Source organism: Crocodylus siamensis, chromosome 2 (assembly GCF_052110815.1).
Source record: "Crocodylus siamensis isolate JL-2025a chromosome 2, ASM5211081v1, whole genome shotgun sequence".
Lineage (NCBI taxonomy): Eukaryota > Metazoa > Chordata > Crocodylia > Crocodylidae > Crocodylus > Crocodylus siamensis.
The window spans coordinates 227,119,248-227,146,062 of NC_143396.1; the positions used below are offsets into that span (position 1 = coordinate 227,119,248).

The window sequence follows — 26,815 nt, forward strand, 5'->3', positions numbered from 1 at the left end:
GGCAAAAAGGGCAGAGCTCCAGGAAGGTAAATGGGAAATTACTTCAGCTTAGTTGCTCAGACTGCAGCATATGAGAGCAGACTGCTCATTAAGCAAAATGCAAGGGATGGCACCCAGGAGAGTATAAAAGTTAGCTCCTGAGCCAGAGAGATCAGTTTTGCCCTGATCTTTGCAGTACAAGTTCCTGGGAACACAGGCTCCTAGAGATGAACACAGGCAGCTCAAGTATCTGGGAAAGCTGGAGGAAGCACCAGTGAATGGAGGGGTAGGAATTTGTAAGTTTAGGGTTAAGAAGGGATAAGTGATTTATGTTCCTTGTAAGTTTGTTAAACAACCGGAAGTTTTGGAGTGGCTCCAGGAGCAGTTGAAAGCCACAGGGGTGACTAAGAGGCACTCTGTGCATTGAGCCTTGCCAGGATCAGTGACTTGGTAGACAGAAACAGCAGGAGAGCAGCCCTGCAAGGGTCAGCGGCTCAGTGGGCTGAATCTAGAGAGCAGTCCTGCCAAGGTCAAGGACCCTGTGGGTAAAAACAAGGATTCGAGCCCTACAAGGGTCAGGGACTGGGTGGGCTTAATCTATTATAAGTCCAGAAGGCCCAGTGAATAGAACTGGAGAAAGCTACACCCACACCTTGTGAGTCTATGCGGAAGGCTGGAGGCCATGAAGGGGTGCCTTAGTGAGCATGCGATTACAGTGGATGCTAGTGAGGCACACTGTATTTTTGGGGCTGCGGTCCAAGGACCCAGTGCAGAGAGTGGTAGCTGCCAGAAATGCAGCCACAGCCCTGCCCAGACATGCCAGGTCCTACATCCACAGCTCTTAGGACCTGGCATGTTTGGGCAGGGCAGTGTGCCTAGTGCATTTACACAGTCCCAGAGTATTTAAACAGGGCCTAGTGTCCATCTCAAGGGGTAGGGACTTGTGTAGGACAGGCCAGGGTGAAAGCCAAGCTAGGCAGGTGCCCTGAAGGCGGGCTATGGCAGGAGGGAGTTGTGAAAGTGCGGTGAAGAGCTAAGTCACTGTAGTGACCTTTTCCTAGGTTATTCATTGTAAGAGATGATGGAGGCTATGGGAGACTTAACCAGCGGTGCATCCAGGGAAGCATAGAGCTGGGCATGGGCAAATCCAGAGGGGTTAATCTCCCGAGATAGGGGTGCTGCACACGACTGAAGTGACTCCTCCCTAACCCCAACTGTTTCTGTATGTTGAGGGTAGAAAGCATTGGAGGCCCATATGGGTATGCTGTGGGAAGGCGGAACAGTGGGGAGGATAGTTTCTAGACCTGCCCCAAGGTTTTGGAGCTGTGAGGGGCAAGGGGAATAATTTGAGAAGTGGTTTGAGGAGAAGGGGCTCCTGGGGGTTGTGAAGGGCTAGATGGGCGGGGGGAGGAGGGTCACAGGCACCAAGGGGCTTTTGGGGGATGGGAGGGTCTGTGGGGTAGAGGGGCATGGGGTATTATGGGGGTAGGAAGATGTGAGGGGCAGATGGGGTTTGGACCTGAGGGGGGTAGTGGGATCTGTGGAGGTGAAGTTGGGTGTCAGGAGGGATTGGGAGCATGAAGGATTGTGTGTGGGGGCAGGGGCTGGAGGATGTGAGGGGCTGTAGTGAGGTTTGAACGTTCTGTGGGGCAGGGGAGGGCTCCGCGCAGTGAGAGCGCAAGGGTGGAGGGGACTAGAGGGCTGGGATGTGATGGGGATGAGTCAGTGCAGGACACAGTGGTTTTATGGGGGCAGTGAGGAGGCAGGGTAGGATTCGGTGAGGTGTGGGATCTGATAAGGATCTGATAGGTTTGGGCCATGATGGGGTGGGACTGAACATGGGGATGTGTGGAATATGGGCGCTAGGGGGCATTTGAGGTGGCAGGGGCAATATATGAAGCACAGTAAAGGGGTACTTTGGGGCCACGGTGGAGTGGCTGAGGGACTCTTATGGGAGTACTGGGAGCAGTTCTGTCTGTGGCCAGGCTGTGGGCGATCAGCTGTATACTCGGCACTAGGTGCCTGCTTCACCCTGAATCTGGCAGTCAGCCCCCACAGGCTTGGTTATATTTGCTTTTGCTTGGATTATTAATTGAATAATATAGCCTTAGGCCCCTTGAATATTAGTAAAGCTTCTAGTTTATTTTTAACTGGAGAGAAATATGCGTTGTGTAAAGGAATGATGCACCACACTAACCGTGTCCCCCCCTATTTCAAAATCCTATATCTGCCCATGTTCTTGCGGTATCTCTCCATCAACATCTAGGGGTTGGGGGTTTTTCTGGTTTTTTGGGTTTTTCTGTAACTAATAATTTGTCCCTGCTTTCTCTCTCTTTTTTAAAAATCTCTTAACTGGTTTCTGATATGAATAATATCATTACTTATAATTTTAATGTGATTGCTTATTTTTCTTAATAGTCTTTAGTGAGAGAGTTTTAGCTAAGGCTTTTTGTAAACATCTAGTGGTTACAACTCTCTCTTTAATTATAGTTGCAACTAATTTACATAATGAAGCAAGATTCTCTTAATTCCCATGATCACCTCTGTCATCTTTGTTTAAAGATGGGTACGATATTGGCTATTCTGTACTCCTAGCTCATTTTAATACAAGATTGCATATTTTGTGTTAGCAACTCAGCCACACCATTCTCTATTTTCTTCACAATTCTTTCATCAATGCCACCTAACCACTGAACTTGTTTCAGTTCAAATGCAGCTTGTTCAGACACCTCTCTGACATTTTGGTCTCTTGACAGTTCTTCATTTTCATTACCTGCAAGGAATAGATGGATCTCCTGTCTACTAATTTAGGTGTCCGATTTTGAGATGTTTGGTATGGTGATTTTTCAGTGCATTTAACCTCATATAAAACAGTACTTTATATTCATAGCACAGCTCCTACTTATTTTAGGTACTTTTGCAAAACAGACCCCACTTCTCAATTCAGTCACCTGGGCAAAGAGGGGCACACAATACATGACCACATCTGAAAATGTTGGTTTAGGACTTTGATTAGCCGCACTTGGGAGCTCTGTGATGAACAACCAAAGAGAAATCCAATTTTTCAGCGGAACCTACAGTTGTTTAAATAAGACTATCCTTTTTTTTCCATCAGTTTACTTCATTTAATATATATCTTCTGACTTCTCCAACAAATGAAGTAGGGTAGAGGTGCTCTACCCATGTGCTGCAGAGCCATATCATTCGATGTGCAGGGCTCCCCACAGGCTTGAAAATTTGGTGGCCGGGGAATGGTGGCAGCATTAATTGCTGCTTTCCTGCTTCTGGACCTGTGGGGAACCTTGTGGACTGAATAGCATGGACCTCTATGCTACATCAGGCATGCAGGGCTGTTTGGGGTGGCCTGGGGCTTTGTCTGCCCACAGACCAGCCCCGCAATGTTCTTTTCGCTCATAAAGCCAAAACACTGAGCGCAACTGAAGTAGGGACCTGTAGAAAACCGACGTCTTTGCTATATAGCTCTAGCTCATCCCCATAGTATAGCGAATAAGACAGGGATCTCATGGAAAATATAGGATGAGAACATGCCATTGAAGACTGTATTATTATATGTGCAAAAGGGCCAAAATAAGTTTGCATGGCAACTATGGAGAGTTTGATTGTGCAAACTTAGGGCTCTGGCACACATTACATTTAAGGCATGATTAAGGTGTTAATCATGCAACACATTAAAGCTAATTTATGGCGTAATAATTTAGCAAACAAGCCACAAAGGTATTATGCATATAGTGTGTAACATCCTTGAGGCTCGTTTGTATCGCACCTTAAATTGAATGTGCGACTTGTCAGGGCTGTCCTGTGATGGATCCCAAGGTTCAGCTGAGCATAGAGATCTGGCATGGGGCAGCCCCAGGGTTGGGGATATGACCACCCTGTACCCAGTCAGTTGGATTGGACTGGGACAGAATTGGGTTCTGGACCTGACACTCCTATCCAGTTCCCTAAGGCAAAAGGGGCAGGAGATGCTCTTAGCCTGACATCAGGGAGTGTCCCCAATCTCCGAGTCACTGAACGCAGGACCTGGGAGCTCTAGCTGCATGCCTACTTTTTGATGGTCCTAGGACATGCATGGAAGCAGCAGCTTAGGCTCTGCTTCACATATGCAGATGCTACTTCGCAGTATGGGGTTAAGGAGCTGGGAGCTCTCAACTTCCCATATCCTGCATTGTAGGTCACAGCACACAAGGAGTTTTAGAGTTTTAAGAGAGTGCCTCTGAGGTGGCTTCTCCACTAGGGACGTTAAATCTCATGCCCAGCAGCTCAGGTGTGGGGGATCAGAGGCTTCCAGTGAGGTTTAAATGCCTCAGCAGGAGAAGCCCTTCCACTCCCTGCCATCCCTACCTCCCCCAGTCTTGGCAGCTGGGTTTTGACATTCATTTGATTGTCAGCCTGGACAGCCCCAGTCTTCAACTAGACTAAAAGCTGTCACAGCTGGGGCCAGAAATCAGCTGATTGTCACCCAGGGCCCCAGAGAGCACTGGAGACTGTTTAAGTCCCTGGTAGGCTCCCAGGAGCCAGCTGACAATATGGTGACTGTTGGTCCAGCTGGACCTGCAGGCATACCTCTTTCATTTTGCTGGTGCAGGGGGACTCTGGGATTATGATCCCAGGCTGCCCTGAACTGGCAAATAGTAATGGCATGATTGGGATTATCATCTAATCCTTGATTACAACAATCACACCTCCTGCCATACACATGTAGAGATCAGGCCCCTTTGCGCCATTAAATGTACTTCTGCCAGTTACCCTGTTGTTGACAATGGGGTTTCCCCCTGTGTCATTTCTTAGGTTTTTAAAAAAAGAAAAAAAAGTGCTATGCAGTATCATTTCATAGTTCATCCCATAGTTTCCCAATTCTTTCAGCCATCATACAAACTTGTGCTACTTCAACTAATGGAATGTCTGGTAGCAGTAACAGGTTTGTCATCCACTGTGTGGATCAGCACTTGAGGGAAGTGAGGTGCCACTTTGCCAGTGAGTTTCACAAATATTTGATGAGAGCTGAGGAGTGGTGAGAGTCAGGAATCTTGGATTTATTTCAGACTCTGGAGGAGAATGCATTGCGATGGGGACAGACTTCTGCTTGTTTCCCTCCAAACTGCAAGCTTGACTACTTGTGAGTGCTCACCAATTTATTCCTGTTTCTGTCTTTCCTCTTCTTCCATCCCTTTCTCCTTGTTCCGGTCTCATTTTCCTTGTCTACCGTCTTCTACTCTTATCTCTCTAGCTCTTGGTTTCTTTTTCTCTCATCCTTTCTTAATAAGAGCAAAGGACTCTTTACAAGCAGATAATGTTCCCACATCTTAGAACTTACATTGTTAACATATTTTCTAGTTCACTGGTGACAGCTGTAGGAGAAACATTGATCTATTCTGTGATTATGGTCAAGACTTGAATTACTCCATCCCCTAGTATGACTTATATGCATACTGCATCTGTTTTACTTTTAATTTTCTAGAAGTTGTTATGGTTTTCAAGCTGAATAGTGTTTGAAATAGTGTGGCTTAAAATAGTTTGCAGCATAACCAAAAATTCAGTAATTTTATGATTGAAGTAGCCAGGCCAAGCTTCAAGAGTTCCTTTAACTGTTTTAATTATTTAGGCATGGAAAACTATTATACCTTTAACAATAGTGGATGAAGGAGAATTACTAGGGAAACCATTGTATTTATCTGAATGGCTGCATAGATTCAGCAGCACCACAAACTGCTTGCACTGCTTTTGCCATGTGTACTGCAGTCGGCTGGCATTTTAAACATCCTTAAACGTTCAGCTTCATATAAATAGCAGCTGCTGTTTCAAGCCCATGCTATCTAGTGCAAGTGGAATTAAAACATGCTGCCTTTGGAGGCAGAAAATGTTCTGGCTGGATATTTAATTACTGTGGAAGTAAGTACTCTTTTGAGAAGAGACGGCAGAAAGTACTGGTTTTCCTAGAAGCGTCAGAAGGCTTGATTCATAGACAATACTGCCCTGTCAACTTGATGCTGGTTCAGCAGCATCTTTCCACGCATATCTGGCAAGTATTTAAAGGCCACATTTTGTGTAATTGGTTGAGCCTTTGAAAACTATCTACTTCATTGTTTTAAAGGATGAACACAGCAATACAGATTTTATGCTGACAAACTCATGCCTTTGTCTCATACCAACCAGGGTGTATTTGCTGAAGTTTTTTAGCTCCTCAAGGGATAATATAATGCATTGTAATCAGTTCCATTGCTGATGAGGTGTGGGAGAGCATTTAATTTCAATAGCCCTGTGGAAATGAAATGTAGAAGAACTCTTCTGCAATATTTTGTCAGCAAGTGAAATGAGTAAAAGATTTCCCTATCAGGTTATGCGGAAGTGTGCGTGTGGGAATATATTGGACAGCATTTGTGAAGACAGGGTTGAGGGGATGCTTCTTATTTTCTGAAGTATTCAGTTGCTGTGCAAATCAGACAAGTCATGGAATATTGCTGAAACACTTGCCATCTATAATAGAACCATTTTATAATATCATTAGCTTTCTCCAGTTTCGTTATTGTAAATAACGGTGTAGGAGTAACAAAGGGTGAGCAAGGGATATTAATGTCTAATGACTTCCTATCTTAACATTAGTTTTGCTACAACCTTTGAAAGAATTCTAGTTGTCTAACTTAGCTAGCGTGTTGTCTGTCCAGTAAAAAAATATTTCTGCAGTACATGTGCTTCTCATTTGCTTAGGGTAACAGTTATTACACTGACACATTTAGTGACCTAGTGAAGATTAATAGGATGTCATGTCTGCACTCAGAATTGTACACCTGAAGAAATTTGCTCTCTTTTGTTTGTATAACTCTTTAGCAACTAAGCTATAACACACCATTAGTTCAGCAAGAAGGGATTTTTCTTAAATGCCTCTTCCAAAATTAAACAATATCCTTTTAGTAAGCAGCTTACCTGGAGACTCCAGCACTACCACCATTGTGTGTTTTTTGAGATATAGTGAAGAAGTGTAAAAATTGAATGTTTTTAGATGTCTGCTTCAGTGTAAGAACTCATTTAGTTGCTTGTGAAATAAATTACATAAAATTCCTAATACTTCTGTTTTTCTCTTCCCCAGGCTTAAAATAGGCATAAAACAATTGGATTATAATTGAAGATTTGGAACCCAAGTGATGTTGAGACAGTCGAAACATAATGGAACTTGGCTGGCTGTTGAAATGCAGACGCTAAAGGGGCTATTCCATATCAAAACATACTGAAGACCTGATTTTCATGCATCTCTCTGTTAACCATTTCTTTAAATGACCACGAGTGGGATCTCATGCAACCTTTGTATTTTTTGGAAACTATTCTCCAAAAGGGAGGTGTGCATTTAAAAAGCAGACATGACTGTGTTTTTTCTTGGAACTTACTAAGGCTAAACACATTTTCAAATCATGACCAGCTTAAAGCGGTCCCAGACTGAGCGGACTGTTGCCACTGGAGTGTCAGTTGGAACAGATGGCACTTCTAAAGTCCATTCAGATGACTTTTACATGAGACGCTTTAGGTCGCAGAATGGCAGCTTAGGATCTGCAGTCATGGCTCCAGTTGGACCTCCACGAAATGAAGGTTCCCATCATCTTACCTCTACTCCTGGTGTTCCTAAAATGGGAGTTAGAGCAAGGATTGCTGACTGGCCACCAAGGAAGGACAACATCAAAGAAACTAGTAGATCAAGTCAGGAAATTGAAACATCAAGCTGCCTTGATAGTATGTCTTCTAAAAGTAGTCCTGGGAGTCAGGGGAGCTCTGTAAATCTGAATGCTAGCGACTCTGTCATGTTAAAGAGTATCCAGAACACCCTTAAAAACAAAACAAGACAATCTGAGAACCTAGATTCTCGGTTTCTAACACCTGATGGATACCCCAGTTCCCCCAGGAAAGCTCTTCGCAGAATAAGACAGCGCAGCAACAGTGATATTACCATAAGTGAGCTTGATGTGGATAGCTTTGATGAATGTATTTCACCAACTTTTAAATCTGGGCCATCACTGCATAGGGAGTATGGCAGCACATCTTCAATAGATAAGCAGGGAACTTCAGGGGATAGTTTTTTTGATTTATTAAAGGGTTATAAAGATGATAAGTCTGATCATAGAGGCCCAGCTGCAGCCAAGCTCAGTGAACTTCTGATAGCCAGTGGAAGCAAGGGTTCAGGATTCTCTTTGGATGTGATAGATGGGCCTATCACTCAGAGAGAGAACCTACGACTCTTTAAGGAAAGGGAAAAACCACTCAAGAGGCGCTCAAAGTCAGAGACAGGGGATTCTTCTATTTTTCGTAAGTTGCGTAATGCCAAAGGTGAAGGGGAACTTGGAAAGTCTTCAGATATTGAAGATAACAGGTCTGAAGATAGTGTCAGACCTTGGACTTGTCCAAAATGTTTTGCCCATTATGATGTCCAGAGTATATTATTTGATTTGAATGAAGCAGCAATCAATAGACATAACGTTATTAAAAGACGGAACACCACAACAGGAGCTTCTGCTGCTGCTGTCGCATCCTTGGTTTCTGGACCCTTGTCTCATTCTGCAAGTTTCAATTCTCCCATGGGCAGTACTGAAGACCTGAATTCAAAAGGAAGTCTCAATATGGACCAGGGGGATGATAAAAGCAATGAACTTGTGATGAGTTGTCCTTATTTTCGTAATGAGATTGGTGGGGAAGGAGAGAGGAAGATCAGCCTGTCCAAATCCAATTCGGGTTCATTCAGTGGATGTGAAAGTGCCTCTTTTGAGTCTACTCTTAGTTCCCATTGCACAAATGCAGGAGTGGCAGTACTTGAAGTACCCAAGGAGAATCTGGTTTTACATTTAGACAGAGTGAAGAGATATATTGTTGAACATGTGGACCTTGGTGCATATTATTATCGGAAATTCTTTTATCAGAAAGGTAGGTAGTCTTTCCCACCCCCCCCACATTATATAGCAGTATTTTGTCGCTTAGCTAAAATGTGAAATTTTGTCTGCCTATAACAGTAAGATTTGAATGACTTACAGATTGCTCTTACAGGTAAAAATTAAACACTTGCTACAACAGTGATTATAATCAATTTTGTTGGTATGAATTTGTTCATGCTGTACTAGAAAATCACTTTTCATCCATGACTGCTACTGTGGAAAAGTAGTCTTGTGTGTGTTCCAGCATAGGCACAATTAAAATTGAAAACCATGCCTTTTGAAAGCCAGCATTGGTACCAAGAAAAGAAATATCGTAAATGGTTAAAAAATGGGAGAAAATCCCGAAACTTTAAGAACTAATGAACCAAGGACTTGCTAGGTAAAAAATGTCATTAGAGGTTCAAAGTTAAGGGAACGTTGCTTTGTAATTAAAATGAGCTTTGCATTAAGGGCCACACCTATGTGGGAGTGGTTTTTAGAGAAGTATGGTTTTCTAAAATGTGTTGAGAATGGTCAGTGCACAATCAACAACTAGTATATTTCAATTAAACTGTAAAATCTGGGGGGGGGGGTTTAGATACTGACATTTTTAGTATTACGAACAAAAGCAAATTGGACACACAGTTCCTCACTACTGCTACTACACTGCTACACTGCTTTTCTCAAAAACAGTGACAATTACACTATGCTAGTTGTCAGTCATAGTAGGCTTAGAAATACGAATAGCTGGGTCACTTTTCTCTGTTAGGTAGAGTATTTATGATTTTAATTTCTTTCCTACAGTAGTATGATTAGAATACAAAAGTACCGAATAATCCTAGAAATAGTCCTAAGTGAATAGGTGTTGATGAGCTACTTGATCAACTTCAGATATGGCATGAAAATATTTCCCTTGACCTGAAGGAGAAATATCAACATTGTTGGTATCAGAAGTATCAACCAAACATTCAAGAAAAAGTTAGAAAAAAGTTTATTGTACAAGAATGCCTGAATGAATAAGTTTGATACTTTTTGAAACTACAAAGGTATAAATTCACTCTCTAGAAGGCTACCTACAACTTGAAAAATAAAAATAAAAAAGCTTCATTTTTAAAGTTTTAGTTTCAAGGACTCTGAATTAGAGGTGCAGGTATCTAATCTTTAATAAAAACCATTTATTAGTATTAATATCTAGTGATTTGTTGGTTTCCTTAGAGGTCTGGGTTAGGATAGCCCTTGTTTTTGGTGCTGTCATGTCTTTTGGTGTAGTAAAGATAAGAAAAGGAAGGTATGTGGTAGGCCTCTGCTGTGTTCTCATTCAAGTTACTAACATCTGGAGCAGCTGAAATAAATTGAGACTCTGCTAACGTGGGAACAATCTGTAAGAGCTGGAGGAGGAGATTTGTGTGCATAGGAGGGCCCAAAGCAAACAACTGGCACTGTTGGAACTGGGAACAACTTTAGTTTCTGGCTGGAAGTGGGCTAGAGACAGGAAGGAATTAAAAGGGACAAGGTACAGAAAGAAGAGCAGGAGGTAGAATGAAAAGGAAACATGGGGATGAGGAGCAACAAGGAGAGGATGTACAAATGGATGCAATGGTACCACACAGAAAACAGAAAAAGTGTGGTGGGGCGGGGCATTCCCAATCTGAGGTTTAGGTGGGAAATGATGGGTTAGGTTCTGGTAGGGTTAGGTAGCAGGAGATGAGGCAGGGAAAGGATTAAATGGCTTATGTTTTAGGCCTGAGATTTATACTAATTTCCTTCACTAATCTTTAATTACTTAATCTTAGATAATATGAAAGTAACTGCAACATGAACAATTAAATAGGTTAGATGAACAGTTGAAATGAATCTGGAAATTACAAAATCTCTACATTTCTGAATACTTCCTCGATTCCACATTTAATTATTTCTTCTATTCTTTCTCTGATTCCTGGGCCCTTGTTCTTTCCTGCTATTTGAAAGAATGTTGGAAGAATAGCATGAAGAAAAAAATGAAATTTAAAGCTTAAATTTCTAGAACTAAGTTTTTACTTACTTATTTCTTCCACTTAATTATTTCTTTCACTTTTTAGTCAGATATTTGTCTCTCCTCGTTATTTAGATATTAACAGATTTTAAAAGGCAATAAAAAGAGTAATTTCTTACTGTAAACAATTTACTATTCATGTATTGAGTAACTCCAGTATAGATGCATGGCAGCAGGTGAAAGCAACCTACAGTAGCTTGTGTGGGTGTTTTCTGTGACTTGTTGTTGTTATCCAACTGGTCAGCCACTTTCCACTTTCTTTTTAAAGAGTGCACAGATACTATTTTGGGGGTTTTTCGCTCCGTCAGTGACTATCTGCTGTTTCTGACATGGTTTCAGGCTCTACTATCAAGGGCAGTGATTCTCAGCATCTCAGAAAGTATCAGGTCTTATTCTTTACTCATTTTTTGACTACAGAAAAACAACAGAGTAAGTCTTCTGTTGCAAAGAGCTCAGAAAGCCCTGCAATAGGACAGGCTGCTTTTAATACCATAAATTCCTATTTGAAATCTCTGGGATTATCTTGGGAATCATGTGTGCACACTGTGCTAACATTGTGTGGCCCCCTGTGGCAACCTTGGAAAAATCTTGAGGCACCCCAGCATCCTGCAGGACCCTGGTTAAGAATCACTGATCTTGGCCCATTATTCAAATTTAATCTGTTACTTGGCTTTTCATGGATAGCCACCCTAACAGAATGATTCTAAACCAGGGTGTAGTGACATCCTGTGACAGTGATGCAGAGTGCCATGCAATATTACCACTGTTAAGTGTGCATACACTTACCCATGATTCACAAGATAAAACTGGAGATTTCCAGTAGGGATCTGTAATGTTAAAAACATTCTGACCAGTTGTGGTCTTAGCTCTTTGCAATAGAAGAACTGCTCTATTTTCCTGTAGTCAAAAAAGAGTAAAAGCGAAGAGCTAGCATTTTCTGAGGATGCCTCAAGTCTAACGAGTGCATTGAAGTAAAAACAGTTGAGAACCACTGCCCTAATGGCATGTCATCAATAGGGGAGAATCTATATGGAGTTTCAGTGCACTAAAAGTATTGCTTTTTTCAGTACCTCATCTTTTTTTGTGAAAGGTAGATGTTTTTAGATGTAGAGATGCACCAATACATCAGTCTGATATTGGATCGGTACTGATGTAAAGAAAACTGGCTGTATTGGATATAGGCCCAATGGGGCTGATAATTTGGCCAATAAATGCCCGTGCTGTGCACAGCTCTAACACAGCACTCAGGCAGTGAGGAGCACAGCCGGCAGCTTGGAGAGCTGCCTGCAGCTGGTAAGTCCATGTGGTGGGAGGGGAGAGGAGAGGGAAGGGGGGTGGGCGGGTGCTGATCAACACCCTCCCCCCCCACGGTGAGGGAGGGGGCAGAAGCAGGCACTGCCCAGGTGGGTGAGGGGGTGGACCCAAAGCTCATGGGGAGGGGGGAGGCAGTTTCTGCTGCTGCTTGCACCCCAGGAGGGTACAGGGGGGCATGTGCACCCCAGATCAGGGTGGGGCAGGCTGCATCTGGGGCTGCACGGGGCTCTTCTTGGCAGGGGCCAGCTGTGCCTGGGGCTTCCCTCCTGTGCTGCACAGCTGCGGCAGGGAAGGCAGCTGGCTCCAATGTGTGGGGCATCCCTCCCATGCTGTGCAAGTGTGGGGAGTGCCAAAAATATAGACGGCCCAGTGGAGGCTGCACCCCTCGCTGCAATGTGCAGGAGTGGCCAGAGCCACAACCTGTCAGGTACCTGCGCCAGACACGAGTGCCCTGAGCACCTCTGTCTGCTGGTGCTGCTGCCACGGCCTGCCAATGGCTGCACACCATGGGGGGGAGTGTGGTGGGGGTTCCCACACCCCCAAACCTCCCACACACAGTGTGGCTGAGCTATCACCCTCAGCCATCTGTGCTGCTATCATCCTCTGGGTGCAGACTTCATGCTGCTACCAGCCCTGCCCAGCTTACCCCGCCCCCCCCCGGTTGCTTCCCTACAGGCTGCCTGGAGCAAGCGGGAGGCTGGGGAAGCGGAGCAGCTCCCCGGGGCCTGCGGCAGCAGCAGCCCAACCTGGAAGCTGCATGCTGGCTGGGCCCTTCTCCCCACGAGGGTGGGAGCGAGGCACAATAGGGTATGTTTGGGTGTATGTATACATGTGGGTGCCTCGCTCTTACCCTCGTGGGCGGAAGGGCTGGGCAGGGTCCTATTTGTTATGGTATGCTGTGGACTGGATGAAAGTGCTTGAAGGGCTGGATTCAACCTGCAGGCCATATTTTGCCCACCCCTGATTTAGGCAGTATGGCAATTCAAATAAAAACTACCTACAGGGATCACTATTCTGGACCTTGCAGTGTTTATTTCCCTGAATAGTAGTATATGGATAATATTTCTGTATGAGCTTTCAAAATGCTTTGAGTTGGTATCTCCAAAAATTACTTGAGTCTTTCTGATGAGAAGGTCCCTGCTGTAGCTAACTGGTTTCATTTGTTGCCTTTAATGCAAGCCAATTGACTATATGACGTACACTTTCTTTCACACTATGATTTCCATTTTCTTTGTTTAAGCTCCCCACAGGATAATATGTTAACTTTCTAGTTTACTCAGGTGCACTTGCCTAATAAAGTGATACAGCATTAGAATCTTCTTCTTGTTTTTATATTTTGATAATGTATCTTTTAGTAACATATTTAGAAAAAACAGCTTAGTTATTTTTTGTTGTTGTTGTTTTTGTGAGCTGAGCTCACCGGTGGGCATATGTGGCCAGTGTCATATTCGGGTGGAGAAATACCCCACCTGAAAATAAATGATACATCAAGTTGTGGTAGGTGACAATTAGGAGGAACCCAAAGTCTGACCAGCTGGCTAGGGCTTTTGTACTGGCGACATGCAGGTGAATGTCATTGGGATGCCGAGGGCTGCACCCCTATGTGGAGTTGTTTCCTCCAATGCTGCCAGGAGGGCAGGGGGCACCTCACCTTGGTGGTAATGGCCATGGAGGTGGCTCCTGCCTGGAACCACTGTAGCCTGGCTGCAACCCCACATCCCTCTGTGCATGTAAAAATATTGAGGGGCACATGCCCCCCCCGCATGACCTGTGCCCCCCCTGCCCCTCCAATGCAAGACCTGTTCCCCTCTCTCCCCCGCTCCCCCAAGCAAGAGCATAGCCTGTGTCCCCTGCCCATAACTTACCTGGAGGGAGCTGCTATCCATCACTGCCTGGCTGCCACATGTATATGCAAATGCACATTCACCTGGTGCCTCCTGCCTTGATTTGTTTCCCATGTTTTTCTCCGTTAAAGGGGAAAAGCACCGATTTTTTTTTCCCCTTTTAAAAGAGACAAGCTGTGATTTTTCTCCATTAAAGGAGAAAATCCATGCTTTTCCACAGCAAATGGAAAACCCCGATTCATGATTATTAGTGTGCGTTGCCCTATTGGCATATGTATGTATGTATACAATATTTTTTTTGCTTTACAGAAAAAAGAAGACAGATAATAAACCTTCCCTAAAAGCATGAGGAAAACAGGGTTTAAATGTATTATGTTGCTGCTACACAAGAAGTTAGTGGAAGGGGACAGGACTTTCTCAGGGAACTGTCGTTTCAAAGTATTATACTACTTTAGTGTTACATTAACACTACTTTCTGTTGGAAATTTCTGGCATTTGCACAATTAACATTTTTATTGAAAATAAATGTGTATTTCAAGAGGCAGACATGCATGAGGTTAGTTGCATCAAGTGTATCTGGTAAAACTGTGGATTTCATAGTAAATTTCTGCAAATTCTCAATCAGTCCTTAAAAGTGGTCCGTGATTGTCCCCAACTCCTATTGCAAGGCTGTTCCAAAACATCTGTTCTCTGGTGGTTTTAAAACTTAAAAAAATCCCATTCCCAGCCTAAATTTATTCACAACCAGTTTATCCCCACTTTTTTTGTATTCTTATAAGGCCAGTATTGTCCTTTAGTTTAAATAAATCATTTCCCTCCTTGATGTTTACCTTCCAGCCTAATATATTTAAAATAGCAATCCTATCCCCTTTCAATCTTCATTTTATTGACTTCACAAGCCCAGTTTAGTTTCCTTTTGTATGATAAGCTTTCCATTCCTGTTTCCATGGTAATAGCCCTGTTTAGGTTGGAATTAATTTTTCTTGAATAGACATGGCTAGAATTGTACATGGGGTTCTAGATGAGTTTCTACTAGGGCACTGTACAGTGGCACTAATTTTTATCTTCTGTAGTGGAATGACTGATATATCTTAGGACTGTAAGTGCCTTTTCTCACATGCCTGACTGGGATAGGGGGCTAGATCTCAACCAGATCTTAACATCGGCCTGCCCCTCTGTCTAGGGCAGTCTGCCCTGCCTCGCCTGCCACAACTTGCTGGTTAATACAGTGGAAGTAAGTTGCAGGAGGCTGCCCATTTAATGCCCTGATGCCTAGGGTGAAATACATGGATCCAGCCTTCCCTATACCATGCTCCATGCCTTGCAGATGGCATCGCAAATTGATAACAGCTCTGGCCTGAGGCTGGGCTAAACTCTGCTCTTTGCTGGTCCTCTAACATTCTACTCGAATGCTCTGCCCCCTCTCACAGGGCCTCTTTCATACTGCCCCTCTCTGTGCCACTTGCAACCCACTCTGCTCCATGAGCAGCCTGCTTGGGCCATCAGGCTTATCTACTCTCACTCCAGCCGGTCCACACGCAGCACTGGCTTTATGCCTTGCACTGGGCTGAATTCTGCCCCTAGTCCTTTGCTGGGCAACTTGCTCCTGTTGTCACTCGTGGGGGTTGTCTAATGTGCTGCCCTTCAAACTGTCCCTGCAACCCTACTCAGCACACCCCCAGTGCAGCCCTTCAGGTCGCTCTCTATAACCTTACTCTGCACCCATCATGTACAGGTCTTTCAAGTGCCACCATGCACTCTACTCTCTGTGGGCCTCCACACAAACTTCCACCCCCTTCCTGGGGCCCCTTTATCCTCACAAGGGCCTTTATGCCCCCTCATTGGGACTCAGGATCTTCTTACACCTTATAGGCTCAGGTGTTTGCAAATGTGCCTGGCCCCACTGCCTGTTTCAGCTCTAAAATTACCTACTGGGTAGTGGGAGCTGGCGTTATAAGTCACCCCTACCCACCTTTCACTGGGGAGGCAACTGGCCTGGCATTTCTGGGGAACTGCCCCACCACAGGCAGTCCCACCAGGCCATCCTTCCCCAGCAGATGCAGTTTTTGGTCATACCCAGGACCAGGAGTCTCCTGTGATTCCCATTGCTCCTTCTCTCATCTCCAAGGATATTCAGGCTGGCAGCCAGAAGAACACCAGCTCAGCCGGGTAGTATTCTTCTGGCTGCCAGCAGCACACTGGCTCAATCCTGAGTACCTGAGCTAAAATGGAGTCTGCTCAGCTCTGTCCTCCAATCACATGGCCCTCTTGGGGTCATGTGACCGCCCCATGATGGCTGGCCTGCACCTTGCTGGCTACTCCTAACCCTTAGTGACAGCCACGAAAGGTGCTTTGCCACACTCACATTGGCAGCTCATAATCCTCCTAGGATCAACTAGTACAACCAGGTTTTTCTTTTCTTCAGTCATTTCCAACCAATGAACACTAAGTTTACAACATGAATTCTTGTTGCTAACCTCTGAATTCATAGTCTTTGAATGGATGAATTTTATCCTATTTCTGTGGCTCTAGTCCTCAAATTATGATAGGTTCAAGAATGATGTTGTAAGTATAAGAGTCCAGAAATCAAGGTTAGACAAGCTTTTGAGTGTAAGAAAATTTGCATTAGGGCTGACCAGGACAAGCATATGACTATTTTGTGCTGGGCTTGTACTGGTCAGACCTGATGAAGAATGTCTTCTTGCATATGGAAGCTTGTGTAACTTTATCCTAATTTTATTATTGGTCTAATAAAAGATATCACCCTAAGAAATCCTTGATGAGCAAGCAAGAAATATATTACTTATAGTAGACTAAGAGAGTTTTTTCCCCCTAAAATTGACAAAGGTATATAATTTGAAAGCATCTTCCATGATTATGGTGTATTATCAGCAAGCTGAACATTTTTTCTACATTTTCTGGCTTTCAGAAAGTGTGCTTCATATACTGTTTCAGAAATTGAAGTATAGATACTATTATTTGCTCAGTAGTGGCAGGGAAAGAATGACTTTCCTCCTATGGTTCCATCAAATTGTTTCCACCTTCTTCTGGAAGGACTTCCTTTTGTATCAACAGGGCGTGTCTACATGTGTGCTTATGGCCCTATTGTTACTGTGCAGTGCCTGTGGCACATGGTTGTTTTTTAGCCACTGTGTCACTGTAGCAACGTGCTACAGTGGGGAGGGAGTGCATTACTACAGTGACGTATCTGTGGTGTCACAGTTTGTACCCGCCAATACTACGTCACCATAGTGTGTTGCTACAGTGATGTAGCATCACATGTAGATGTACCCACAGGGTAGTTTATCCCATGTGTCCATTCAGTTTTGGGAATTTTTGCTTAGACTCCTCATTCTAGCAACATTTTTTATGAAAGGGAATTAGTACTATCAGTTTTTCAGAGACTGCTACCAAACCGCTGTCACTAACTTTTAGTTTATTGCCATCAAGAGAATAATTTCACCTTGTTTCCTAGAATGAAAGACTTCATTTCCTATTACCACTCTACTGAACGATACATCCTTTAAATTTCATTTTATACTTTAAAATAAAAACGACTACTTTTTTCTTTTATACTTGTTAGGCAATTCACAGATTAGGTTCCATTCTTGCAAAGTATTGAGTGCTTTTGTGTCAACCCAGCACAGTATTTAAATGTGTTCTTAACCATGTGATTAATTCCACTGAACTCAGTTGCTGAAAGTTGAGCATATGCTTTAGTGCTTTGCTGAAATGTGGGCCAAAATATATACGTAGAACCTTACAGGACATAGTCCTAAATGTTCTATTACCTCATCTCCTGAGAACCACAGAGCTTTACTTAGTATGCTTGAAAAACATATACTTAAATTTTTAGGAGAAAATATTTGAATGTGGGTTCCTGACATTAGGTGCCAAAATTGAGGCATCCTGTAAGTGGCCTTATTATCAGAAGTGCTTCTACTTAGGACTTTTGAAAATATGATAATATATATTTAAAAAATGAATTAAAAAGTTTGAAAAATATCCTTTTTAAATACAAAAAAAACTATTTAAAAAGGTCAGTTATATAAGCTATGAGAAAAGCCTTCCATTAAGAATTTCATCTTGAGACCGAATATTTTGCTGTTTCCTTGTTTTCATTTTATCTTTTTAAGATGTTACTTAAGAGGCTTTATAAAGCCAAATACGACATCGGAAAACTTTGAAAGTATTTATGTGAACAAAAATATATACTTTAGTTAACTTCACAGTGTTTTCTTATAGACTTCCTCTGGAGAAATAAATCAATATTTTTTTTTACTTGGGGACTTTGGGTTCTTAAAATGATACTTTCTCTTAATTACCTTGTACATATTTAATGTAGCCCATGATTTAATTGTTAGGAAGTTTTGTTAAGATATTAAACCTTAATGACTTAAAAATATATTTGTACTCTTTATAGCAAGTTATAACCTAGGGCTTAGTTTTTCAGCCTTTGATATTAATGGTAATTTTACTGTAGTTTAAAGTGATATGTAAACAACAAAATACTTCATTTTAATTTTAAAGTTTATTTCATGACTATTGCAAATGATCGGCAAGACCTTTTTTTCACTCTATATTTTACAAGTCCCTCAAATTAAATGGTCTTAGGCTATAAAGGTGGTGGTTGTTTTCTTTTTTGTCTTTTTTGTCTTTTTCTTTTTTTTTTTTTAGGTACCCTTGCACATACTTACAAAGATCTCTATTGACTTCGGTGAGGTTCATTGTGGGTTTATTTGTCTACCATCACGCTACATTCTGAGTAGACTCCTTGAAGTGCAGGAGTCGGTTAGTTTCCCAAACCTTGTTCTCATGAATGAACTCCATTTTACCCCTTGACTAAGGTGCCAAGTTTTGTGTAGCTTCATGTCTAACCCCTTATTACTTTGTAGAGTTCTCCTGTTAATTGGAGTTATCTTGCAATGTATTTACAAATATGCAAATTTTTATTTAAATAGCGTTTCACGAAAACATAAAACATTTGGCATTTCTAAGTTGGTACTAAAATAGTTTCTGAATGTTTAGTGTCAGAAGGTTATAGTAATTATGATTTTTGAGAAACATTTTTAAAACTGAAATTTCTATAGGTCCTTTGGAAGCCTCCTCCACACATTACAGGTTTCCTGCAATTAACTGGTTAATTGCACAATTACCTTGAGACCAGCTACATGTGCAAAGTAGCTATTTCTCAATAAAACTCCAACAAGTTATAAAGTTAAGCCTTGAAAATGTGTGCTAACTTTATACCTGGTTGCTACTGAGCTTTAATTTGCACATGTAGTGGGGTCTCCCCTGCGGCTGGGATCCCTTTAACTAACAGGGTTTCCATCTACAGGGATACATCCCCCGAGCCCTGGGGATCGCAGCTGCTGTGATTCCCCAAGGCTTGGGGGTGCCTGAAACCCCTGAGTCCACATGGGGCTCTTGATCCCAGCTGCACCTCATGGCAGCCAGGACCAAGAATCCTGGAACTGGCAGGGCTCTGGGTCCTAGCTGTACCTCATGAGCAGCCGGGACTGAGAGTCCCACAGTTTATGGGTCTCTGGATCCCAGCTGTACCTCATACACAGCAGAGATTCAGAGCCCCTTCAGAAAGGCGGCTGCCAATGGTGGGAGATTTGCTTCTTGTTGATGCATGGGGAGCTAGAGATTTGAGCTCCACTTACACTGGCAGTAAGGTTCAATTGGAACCTGTGCATGCTCCCACAGTTGCACCTTCTGCCATGCACATGTGGCATGACCGGGACACAATTGTGTCGAACACGCATTAGATCCCATTACACCTGTACCTGCATATGTAGAGGGGGCCTTCTAAATCTGTTTCTTTTCAAACTCTGTGTAATATGTCTTAGTGTCCTTGAGACTCATTACAGTGATTCTAGTTATTCTTTCTGGTGGAGTGAGTGTTAAACTAAATTGAGAAGTAGTTTGAAACACTGGATCTCATTGAGATGGACAGGAAGCAGGTTTCATAGAAACAAAATGCAGTTAGTCAGCTTCACCAGATGTTGATAAAGAATTCATGGTGTTTTTTTGAAGATATAAATAGGAGAACAGAGTTCATACTGAGTATGAAAGTGCAGCAAATGTAGGTTATTCATCTGAAATTAGCATATTGTCCTTCTGAATAAATCTTTTTGTGTGCAGAAACAGCCTATTTTATGCTTTTGATAGCTGTTCATTTTAAATTACAAACCCAAGATACATTGGTCTGATGAATGGTAGTACTTTCAGATAGACACTCCAGTTCTGACTTCCCATGCTATGATCTTGAAGATGCTGACAGAGAAGATGTTTATACAGACCATGTATACAAGCAACCTTGCTCATCCTGGTGCAACTTTACAGCAAACATGCAAGTCTTCAGAAGTTGCCACCACTTCAGCTACCTGATGCAGGATTTGTGAAGTCACAAGAGAATGGGTGTGCCATAACAGAGTGGTTGTTGTGATTGAGTGCAACGGGATTTGGAAGCAATAGAAAATTGTGTGTGGATGTGAGTAAATTTAGGGTAACATGGGAATATGTTACGTAGTAGGACTGTACAAAGCTTTGGTTGCTGATTAGTTTCAGTGGAGATTCGGGCCAATTTGGCAGCAAAATCTCCAAATCGAATCAAGAGGCCCTTTAAACTCTCCGAATCAAATTGGTACCTTCTGAATCAATTCAGAGAGATTCAATGATACAGACACAACTTTAAATGTTTTTTCTACATACTTCAAGGTACCAAGTGGCTTGTGAACACTGAGATGGTGAGGTGGATGGAGTGTCCCATGGGAGCGTGGGGGGGTCACCAGTGCACTGGGTGGTGGACCCAGAAGTGGACCAGAAGCACTTCCAGTCCACTTCTGGGTCAGCCACATGGTGCACGGGGGATCCCTCCCCCTGCTGCCTTGCTCAGCGACCGGTGCCTTCTTGGTCTGGGAGGGCACCCTCCTCCCCCACCACGGCCAATCACCAAGCCGGGAGGGGGCAGGGGGTCCTCTGCTGAGCATGCAGGGGGGCCCCCCGTGCGCTCCGGTGGGACATTCCATTTGCCCCACCATCTCAGCGTTCATGAGCCATGCCTGGTACCTTGAGGTATGTAGAAAAAACATTTAAGGCTGTATCTATGGCCAAATCACTGATTCTCCAAATCAGAATTGAATCTTCAGATTTGGGTTTGAATCAGGACAGTGATTGAATCAACAAATTGAATCACTGTCCCCTGAATCTGGCTGAATCCGAATCAAATACTTTGCAGATCCCTAGTAGGTAGCTATAATGGAATGCAGTACAGGATGCAGAATACAGTGAAATTTGAAGAAACTAGAGGGAGATGGGAAGAAGGAAAATAGATATGAAATTAGAAGACTTCAGAGGAAAAACATGAATGGTTGACATGAGGGAAATAGACTTGAGGAAATAAGTGTAATATAGGGGAGGGATGGCACCTTCCTAACTCAGGTTAAGGCAGAGATTACATAAAGTTTCCATCTAAGAAGCCCTACGTAAACACCTGCATTTTCCTCTGTGCACCTTCCAACATATAAGCGTAAGAGAAATAATTACATATATAAGAGACTTGCTTCTAAAGGCTGAAAAGAATGGAAGAAGCAGCAGCACGCTTCCCCCGTTGGGATGGAAGGATACCATGCCTCCAGCTGCTCTACAGAATAGCTTTTAGCTTGCATGATTACCAGTCAGGTGGAATATAACAGTCTAAAAGTCTAGGAAGCAGTGAGCAAAGCCTTTTTCTCCCCTGTAAAAAGTAAATTGCATGGCATAAAATTACTGGGAGTTTTCTTCCAAATGTAGAATGTCTCCTTTCCCCTGTTCCCCTCCTTCTAAATTCTATCATAACTTTAGGCAAAGGAGGGACAGGATTTGTTCCTGTAGTCTCATCAGGATTGAAATAGGTATCAAATGAAGCACTACCTTGACTTTCAGGTGGCACCCAATTTCTCTTAACACAGACAAAAAACAAGGTGTAAAAGCCTTACTATCTGACGATGATCTGTACAGGAACATTTGTAGGTAATTTTTTAGAGGTTTCTAAAACATATTAACTCTGTTTTTTGATTCCCTAAGAATTTTGTGCAGTGTAACGAAACGCATGCTTACCCAGCACAATGCAATTTTAACTAAGCTGCTGAGTAATAGAAGAGATGTAGGTGTGGGGGGATGTAGTGGAATTTTGAAAAGCAAGGAGGGAGACACCTCTGTAAAGAGCCCACATTGCTGTAGGCTAATTTATCTTGCTGAGAAGGGTTAGATTAGCCTCTGCAGAGCTCTGTTTGAATGTGTCTTTACAGCTTCTGGTGTTAGATATCTCATTTGACCTGGGACTGATTGTCCCAGGCGTTGACTTGGATCAGCACAGGTGCAGCACAGTCATTTATACTCATCACCCTTCTTCCTTTGCCAGTAGGTGGTTAGCAGGATCACACAGCCTGGCTGGCTTATCACTAGACAACCTGTATTAACTATCCCGGTATACACAAGATGTCTTGGGAAAGAGTGTTAATACATTTTATATGGGATACTTAAGTGGGATTTGAAGTAGGACAGTGGACATGTACATCTGTATGATCCCAGGACAACAGGCTTTCTCCATGTCTGCTCAGCCTTTGGGTACTAGACTGGGTATCTACACTAGACTGCATTGTGCAGTGTAGACCTATCCCTAAAACCATTAGCTATTCTGATGAAAAGGCATAAGCAAGCAGTAGTTCCAGTAACATTTTCCTTAAACAGCCTATTGGCATTTATAGAATATGTTGCTGTGGTTTAATATAAATATTTTATTGCACTCATGTGGATAGCTTGCATAACTTACTCATAGTTTCACCACTCATGAGTAATCCAGCATTCTTAAGATCATGCCAGTAAAATATTTTATATTATGCCCCGGGGAAAGGCTTGGCAGAATTCAAGTTTTGTTTTTTAAGCTTTCGGGCTCAAAGGCCTGAAAGGCCCTTCATCGGGCTCTGGGAAAATTTGGGATTTTTTAGTTGGTCTAATAAGAGGTATCATTTCTGAACCAAGAGTTCTAGATTTTTGCATTTTTTTTTGTCTCAGATCAGCCTGGCTACCAAATACATCCCTTAAATTATTTTGTTCATTCATCAGGAAAGAGCCAGGCCAGCAGGGATGAGAAGAGGAGGGCAGCAGCATTGCCAGAGCTCTGGGAACACATGGAGAGGTCATGGCCAGCTCAGCCCAGGCAGGACCCTGCTGCCAGGGGCCTGAAGCCTCCTTAAATACTCTGTGCTCTCCCTCCTTACCCCTTCTGGGCTTTGGGTAAACTAGAGGTTTGTTTAAGTAGCCTGTTATCTCCTTCCAGCCTGCTTCCCCTACCTGTGTACTTGCAGTTAATTACTTAACTGAGGAGTCATTAGGCTGCCCATTGTTTTCTTCTTTAACCCCCATGCCCTCTGTCTCCACTGTCCAGTAACAGGGGTAAGGGTTCCCATTTACACTCCCCTTTCTATAAATTTTGATTATTACTGCTGGCAATATTTTTGGTTCGTCTGTGAGTGTGAGGTGAAATCAAAGTTTATCGATAAAAATCGGACCTTGCCAAGCCTACCCATGGGACTGCCAGCTTCAGAGGTTTAAGCCTGGTTGATTCGAGAGGTGAAAATTTTCCTTATGCAGTGTTAATACAAAGCTTGGATTTGAGGTACTTCCACTCTACTTTGAGGACCTGAACAGGACTCCTCAAAAGACGTTTGGTCACTAATGTTTTATATAGCCCTTTAAAGCCTATAATAGAAATCACCAGAGATTCAAGGTAGTGAAACAGCATGATCAAAGAGAATTTGCCTTATGGTAGAGAAGCTAGTAGGAGGATCCAGTCAAGTTCAGGACTTGGTGCTAAAGCAGTAGACAATTACACATGAAAATGTGTGACTTGATATAATGTATAAGTAACTACCAGTTAATAAAGGGATCTTTAGTGGAGAAAGGCTTAAGAAGAAAAATTGCTGGAAGTTAAGGCCAGAAAACTCAAATTAGAAATAAGATGCACCTTTTTAACCCTGATTCTGGTTACTCGTTTGAACAAACCAGCCACTGTGTCTGTCAAAGAAACCATGGAGTCTCCATCTCAATATCTGTAAATCAAGACTGGGCACCTTTCTACAAGTTACTGGCTTTGATACAAGGTGGAAAGATGGGTGGAATTTTGCAGCCTCTGTTATACAAGAGGTTAGAGCTGATGATCCCTTCTGTCCTTAAAACCCATGAACCTAAAAGAAATAGTCTATCCCCTGAGGAGCTGGCAATCAGTATTTCAGATGCTCAAGGTTGAATCCTCATACTATTTAACTAAATAATCCAGAAAATATCATATCCTCTAGTTTTACATTTTCAAGCCAAACACTTCTTACTGCTTTTTCTATAGGAATATGATTTAAATCAGGTTAGTGAACTACAACACAAAAGGTCTATAACGCTATTTTAAAAAACTACACAAAGTAACATGATGCGAGATGAGTTTACCATCAGGGCAGGGGGGATGTGGGAAGAGGGGTGGTGAGCAGGACCCTTTCCCCAATGATCTGTTTTGTTGTGGGGGTTTTTAAGTTAAGAATTTGAGAATAACAGGTTCATCCAAATGTATAACAGCTCCTCCCAAATTTTGATTTAAAGTATTTCCAAACATTACATCAGTTGCAGACAATCCAACCACAGTACTACAGTTAACATTTGTTTTAAACTATAGTTAAAGAAAATGTATATTCTCTAATAAGAGTCTAATGTAATCCAGGAAATTCACAGAGAATACTGAAAATCTCAGAGAACTTTTTCCTTTTCTTTTTCCATAAAATTGTTTTTGTTCATTTATTTATCTATATAATGGAGCTCCTTTTCAAAGTTCAACTCTGACATGTTTCTTTTTTGTTTGGACTTGTAGTTGTCCATTACTCTGTGTATAATCAATTTAATCATACATACAGGTACAACATTATGATGTAAAGCAACTTGTTGCCTTGCTAAATATGCCAGTTTTCTGTTTACTGAGTGTTTCTCTTAAATCAACCTAATTCTAAGCATGCTAGGTTTAGATTGCCATCTCTGGTCTACATTTGTTCCAAACGGTTCAGGAATTCTGAGTGAAGAAATGATCCTTTAGTCAAATCCAACCTCTGAAGATTTGTGCATAAGTTTTAGTTCCTGCATCTTTGAGACTTACATTTTTTCTGGGCTGGAAAACTTGGATTCGTGCACACAATAATATGCACATGTAAAATATGATTGATATAATGTATTTTGCCCTTAGATAATGAGTGATTGTTCTTAGCACTCTTTTCTCCAATTTGGTCTTAACCTCAACCCTTTAAAACCTCTAAGGGAGGTGCCAGAAAATGGAAGGGGAAGTGGAAATCCATGTTAATAAATAGAATGGACTGTTTCCTGTTGAAAAATATTTCTGGCTGTTCATCCTAGTTTTTCTTGTACTTAAATTTTTTGCCATGATTTGTGCAGTAGTTACGTGACTTTAAAAGGCACTTTACACTGCTTGATTTTTATATTTTTCAAACACAGGTTTGGCATGTTATCACTAAACTGTTATTTGTGAAGATGTAAGTTGGTCAAGTAGAACCTGTTTATCATCCTCTAGTTACGAGTGGTTTTCAAATTTCCTCATGTCACAGAGGTCTTTCATAAAATTTCTGCTGCTGAAGAGTCCCTACTCCTATCCTAAAGACTGATGCGGAGCCAAGTGACCTGGCCCAGCAATGGCAGCACACCACCTCCCAGCCCATTACCCCCAATCTCTTTGCAGAATTGCTGATGACTTATCATGCCACCCCAGGTTTCCACAGAAAACCACTGCTGTAGTATAAATTATCAACTGTCATTTCTCATTTTAATGTATCGGTCAGTGAGTTCTTCATGTTTTGCACATTTAGCTTCTGCATTTTAGCATTTAATGCAGTGGTCGTTTGTACTGGTTAATGAAATGTGGATGAAATTCAGCTTTTTGCAAAGGTCCAGCACAAGTTTATATGCATATACAGTCCTGTTTTAGACCCATTTTAAATTTAGGCCCAGAGCTGAATTTCACCCTGTATAGATGATGATTAAGTTCATTGATGAACTGAAGCCAGAATATATGATTGAAGTTACTGAAGTCAGTGGCAAAACTTCCATTGAATTAAATCCAGTCAGGATTTAATATAGTGTCTGAATATAAAACACAGCAAGTTATAAATTTGATTTTTCCCTTTATTTTTGTTTTTATACACAAGAACACTGGAATTATTTTGGAGCAGATGAGAACCTTGGTCCAGTTGCTGTGAGTATTAGAAGAGAAAAACCAGAAGAAATAAAAGAAAATGGACCTCCATACAATTACCGCATTATTTTCAGAACCAGTGAGGTAAGCAACATATGAGCAAAATGGCAGTAAAAGAAGCTAATGACAAACAGGCAAAGCCATACAGCACACTATGAAGCTGTAGGCCCTGAATGGGTTTGTATTGCAGATATTAGAAACCAGAAGGAAATTTGTGGTCTGCCCATCATTGATAAATTTGTGTCTCTTCCACATGTACAAGGTCCAGTAATTTCCACACAAAGAACTTTATACATTCAATTTTCCAGAATAGTGATAAATATATTGCTAAAGCCTTAGGTACAGGTTCATTTGTAGCACTACGGGGTACCTCTGCACTTTGTATTGCCCCCAAAATAGAGTGCTGTTGTACCATACACACATGCACAGCCCCTTAGTTGTAAAGATG

At 42.3% G+C, this 26,815-nt stretch overlaps 1 protein-coding gene across 7 annotated transcripts in view; it reads left to right on the forward strand.

Moving 5' to 3' along the window:
- Positions 1-26,815, forward strand: part of SIPA1L1 (signal induced proliferation associated 1 like 1) — a 431,752-nt gene that overhangs the window by 281,202 nt on the left and 123,735 nt on the right. For all 7 annotated transcript variants that reach the window (XM_090033264.1, XM_090033262.1, XM_090033261.1 and 4 more), the window contains 2 exons: positions 7,085-8,901; positions 26,321-26,451. In XM_090033264.1, the coding sequence (XP_089889390.1) occupies positions 7,404-8,901; positions 26,321-26,451 (1,629 nt within the window). In that variant the 5' untranslated portion in view covers positions 7,085-7,403. The remainder of the gene's footprint in view (positions 1-7,084; positions 8,902-26,320; positions 26,452-26,815) is intronic.